The sequence below is a fragment of the Mytilus trossulus genome, chromosome 2 (genome assembly GCF_036588685.1).
Source record: "Mytilus trossulus isolate FHL-02 chromosome 2, PNRI_Mtr1.1.1.hap1, whole genome shotgun sequence".
Classification (NCBI taxonomy): domain Eukaryota; kingdom Metazoa; phylum Mollusca; class Bivalvia; order Mytilida; family Mytilidae; genus Mytilus; species Mytilus trossulus.
This window is the reverse complement of record NC_086374.1, coordinates 81,969,459-81,974,220: the sequence shown is the minus strand read 5'-3', so window position 1 is coordinate 81,974,220 and position 4,762 is coordinate 81,969,459. Positions and strand designations below refer to the sequence as shown.

General features: G+C 33.9%; 1 protein-coding gene across 1 annotated transcript; it reads right to left on the bottom strand.

The window, feature by feature from the left end:
• Nucleotides 1–822: 822 nt before the first annotated feature.
• On the bottom strand, nt 823–3,719 carry LOC134705451 (uncharacterized). The gene is made up of 2 exons (XM_063564178.1): nt 3,181–3,719; nt 823–1,120 (listed from the first exon to the last, which is right to left on the bottom strand). Exons 1-2 carry the CDS (start codon nt 3,666–3,668, stop codon nt 979–981), a joined length of 630 nt encoding a protein of 209 aa, XP_063420248.1. The 5' UTR covers nt 3,669–3,719; the 3' UTR covers nt 823–978.
• Nucleotides 3,720–4,762: the final 1,043 nt, after the last annotated feature.

The following is a 4,762-nucleotide window of genomic DNA, read 5'->3' as shown; positions in this document are numbered from 1 at the left end:
TCTTATTGTGTCCTCATATGAAGTAGTGTTTGTTTCTAAATATTGTTTAATGTATGATTTAATCTCTAACAGAAAATAAAAATCGTTTTCAAAATCATTAATGTCATAGGACCATGATGTTTAAGTGTTAATTTTCATAAATAATATGCCATGTGATTTATACAGATTTTTAAGTATTAATTAACAAATAATCGATACTCTGGTCTACAAACAGATTGGACACAATGGTACAAAGGAAATACAATATATGTTTTTTTGTGTGCTATAACCCATTAAAGTGACAATGTCGTATTTATAAACATGAAATAATGCACCGAACTTTACACTTATTAATAGTTATAACTGCAGTTTTAATGCAAAAGTGTCTATTGGGGTATGTGCCATATAAAGGATCGAGTTGTGCGCCATCTCTGGAAAACCACAAAAGACACGCAAGCACTTCAACAAGAAATGCGTATATATCATGTGAGCTCTTAGTTGCCTCTAGTAACTAGAGTCTAGTTAATATATTTTTTTTTTATCAAATTTCTAATAGATTTAATTACATATAGATGTCTCGTTAAATAGACGCCAACGCGCCAACACCAAAAAAATAAACATGATCAATTAATGTTCTAGTTTGCTGTGAAGGCAGAACAGATACAAAAAGGACAATAAGATCATAAGACAGAAAAATACACGTACGACCATTGCAAAGAGAAAAGACGAAAGGCAAACAACAGCCAATAAGACAAACAAAACAAGAGTTTACAGACTTTAAAAGCCCATTAAACCCCGCCAAACATTATGGCTCATGTGTTAGTAAAGGTAAGCATAGTCTTGTTCCAGTGGTGGCACCTGTCGCTAATAAACAACAAAAAGTCTTCACAAAGGATGTAAGCAGAACAGTTGACACAGATATTCCTTAAATAAAACAATCTGATATCATTAACAATAAAACTGAAAAGATGGACATGGTTTATGTTAAATTATTTGTTTTTATTCATTCCAAACTTTCACAGATCTATTTATAGGCGTGATGTCATAGTCTAGAAACAATGTCTGGTCTGAAATGATGTCTCCATTTTGAATTCGACCTCTATGGATCCTTACCCGTGTGTAATAGAGTGGAGCAATTTCACTGAAATAAAAATAACATTAATTTATCCCTAAGACATAACGGTATATAAATACAATTATTAACTGTATCGTGTGTATGCTCCGTCAGATTTGGCGTGTTATCTTTTTATAACTTGATACATTTGCTTCAGGAATTCGTTATGAAAATGCAAACAAATGCAAGCAAATCATTAAAGTCAATGATCTCGTAATGATAATGCCCGTTCGCACATCATATAAATGACCGCTTAATTAAGGAATATGCCATGATATGATTGTTGATATGATTAGTCCAAATGCTATGGATGTCAGCAACTACAGGTCAACGTACAAACTTCAACAATAAGCATAACTTATAATGTATAGTATCTTTAAAATGCTCCGATCGACGTGGCAAACTTGAAACGAAATACAAGTAAGAAAACTATTGGCCTGGTTTATGACAAAACAAGAAACGAAAAACAGCAATCAAAGACAACCACTAAGTGACAAGCTCATTCCTTTGGTCTAAATAAAGGCAACAGCAGTATACCGCTGTTCCATACACATATGGTCATAAATGATTGAGCAAACATATATCTGGATCACAAACCAAAACAGAGGGCAATACATCAACTGAGTGGAAGACAACGGAATTACAAAAACACTGAACTCCTACAAAAACAAACAATAAAAAAACACGCCAGCTTACATAAAAACGGACTTCTAGTATGTGATAACTGCCATTGTACTGACTTGGTTCAAGACATTTTAAGAAAAATAGTGAGTTGAATCCGGTTGAATGGCTAGCCAAAACCGCCTGCTGAATTTAAACGTTTTTTAAATTTATTTCTTCACATTTAACTAAAGTAGTCGGCACTATCGTGATAAATAGACGACTGCCTATTAAAGAGAAGCATTGATTTTAGTAGAGATAATGATCTCGTCTTCAACTCGATACTTTTTAATGGTTCTGTCAATACTACTGCATGCCTCCACAGCTGTATATATTCCAGTCATGGTGACCATCTGTTGACTACATATTTCTAGATTGTATTTACTTACATTTTATAGATTTTACCTGACCTGAGTTTCGTGTTGTATTGCATATGATCATAGGTATCTCATTTATTGTGATATATAAACGTTGGTGAATATTATGTTATCATTTACTCTTAACAGTTTAGAATCCTCTATGGTCGAAATGGGAAAACCTTTTTCAGTTGGATTATAATTAGAAGCAGGCAAACAAATAGGTAAAGTAAAGGCAACAGTAGTATATACCACTGCTGTCCAAAAGTCATAAATCGATTGAGAAAAAAACAAATCCAGGTTGCAAACTATAACTTAGGAAAACACATCAACTTCAAGAGGAATACAACGGAACAACAAAAACACTAAAGTGCAACAAAAACAAAAGCCAACATACATAGAAACGGACTATGTTAACAACTGCCATTATCCTGACTTGGTACAGGAAATTTTAAGGAAAGAATGGTGGGTTAAATGAGATTTTATGGCTTGCCAAACCTCCCATTTATATGGCAATGTTAAAAATTATCAATAAAAATACAACACTATATATACGTGATATGGACACAGTACAACAAACACAGGTTCACTCAGCACAGTGAAACGCACAGTTGAATCAGTGGGTATTAACCGAGTCGACCACACAATTATAAAATTTGTATATATACGTCAGTTGACAATGCGCATACTAGGTCAAAACAGCCGTTGGATGTCAAAATAGTCCCACGGCCCCATCTTGTCTGGCAAAACAGCCGTTGGACGTCAGAGTAATCTCGGACTAAGCCTTCAGATGTTCTTTAATATATCAAAATCTTCCAAAAACTTTGAATTGTTTAAAAAAGAAATTATTTCCTTATCTAAGAATAGATAACCTTTAGCTGTATTTGGCATTTTTTTCTCTCGAAATTATGACTCTACTTTATTTGGCCTTTTAACTGTTCGAAAGTGGTGGAATAATAGTATGTTTGTCAACCGGTTTGGTGACACAAGATTTACACTTTTAGTTTTGAATGGTTTCAAATTGATGTATTTGACGACACAGGTAAATAAACTACTTGTATATTAACATACTTGATAGCTGTATGATGAACTGGACAATCCCTCCATTGTTCAATGGCATCAAATGATTTTAGAAGAACCAAGTTTCCCCATTCTCCACCTATGGTTCGTTCTGCAGACAAATACGCAATAATATCTTCATGGTTAGAAAATTCCTCAATTAGTTTCCCATCAATATCCCACACTTTATCCCTGAGAGTTTCTGACACTTGGTCTGCTGGTTTGCTGAAACCAATAAAGCCAACAAAATCTAAGCCATTTTCAAGGGAGACACTTCTAAGCACGTCACACCCACGAGGTAGCACTATTCTGATGCTACGACCGTCCACTAATTTGGAATATATCCCTTTATTTATTTCGTCTCCGATATTTTTCGAAGCATTTGTTGCTATGTATTCTTTTAAATAAGATTTGAGTTCTAAGAGAAATTTGAAATCGTTTGCAAAATCATTTAGGTCACACATGCTTATATAAAGTAACAGGTGATAACGTTTGACCATGGGTTCACTGGTATTATTTGTTTTATCTCGAACTGGTTTTATTTATGTTATCATTACAACAATAAACGGAAAAACAAACATACAAATCTAAATGTCGGTTACTTAATCTTAAAATAAATGCGATATTAAAAAAATTAAGCTAATTAAAATCATTCGAATAATTGAATTTAAGCAGGCAAATATTATGTTTAAGAGGTTAATGTAAATTTAAATTCCTAAACGGTTGTGTTTTGTTTGTAACTTATTATTTTTGTAACCCAATTTTGAGAGGTTATATACCATTATACCACGTCTTTTTATACACTTATGCTTATTTTATACTATTTCAGATATACGTTAAATTTCAGGACATTCAGAGTTCAATTTATGTAGGTCTTAAATTTGCGTATTGCTTTGTGTTTTTTTATTCTATATTTTATATATGTATAGGGGAGTTGAGATCCCGTAAAACATGTTTAATATTTGGTTGGTTGGGGGGGGGGGGGGGGGTGGGGGGGGGGGGGGGGCGTATGACATTTGCGCCGATTTTAAAAATTTCCATTCTTTCATTTGCGCCGATTTTTTATTTGCTCTAGTTAGATTTACAGGTAAATTAATACTTGTACATGTACTATACCATTGGTAAAATTTGGTTTAAATGTTTTTCATTCATGTTTAAGATAATTTTGATTCGTATTTTTCTGCAACTTCATTGTAACATGATGGGCATATTGCCCACTGAAGCGAGCCGAGGAGACAATTCTTTAATCATCAAGGGCCATACATATCGGAAGGTTAGTGTCCTGAAATATAACAACATATCTTACTAATATACCAGAAAACTGTGTAAAGCCAGAGTCACCACGGATTTTATTGTCAAAACACAGATCGAGCATAAATATGTGGCAGATGTCCGAAAGACAGAGGCTAAAACACTACGGTTACGATCAGGGAAAGGCCTTGAGATGTATCTTGTAGGCCTTTTTCCACCTCCCCACTGCGAGCAGGGGAAAACAGTTATATACCTGTTATGATTGACAATTCATAAATTTGTACAAGTGGCTAATGGAAGAGGTTTATAATGTTAAATGAAAAATAACATGACTTGGATGGAG

Coding starts and splice junctions, on each gene's coding strand:
- LOC134705451 (XM_063564178.1), bottom strand. CDS start 3,668: ATGGTCAAACGTTATCACCTGTTACTTTATATAAGCATGTGTGACCTA. Junction 1,121..3,180: donor GTTCATCATACAGCTATCAA/GTATGTTAATAT, acceptor TTTTTATTTCAG/TGAAATTGCTCCACTCTATT.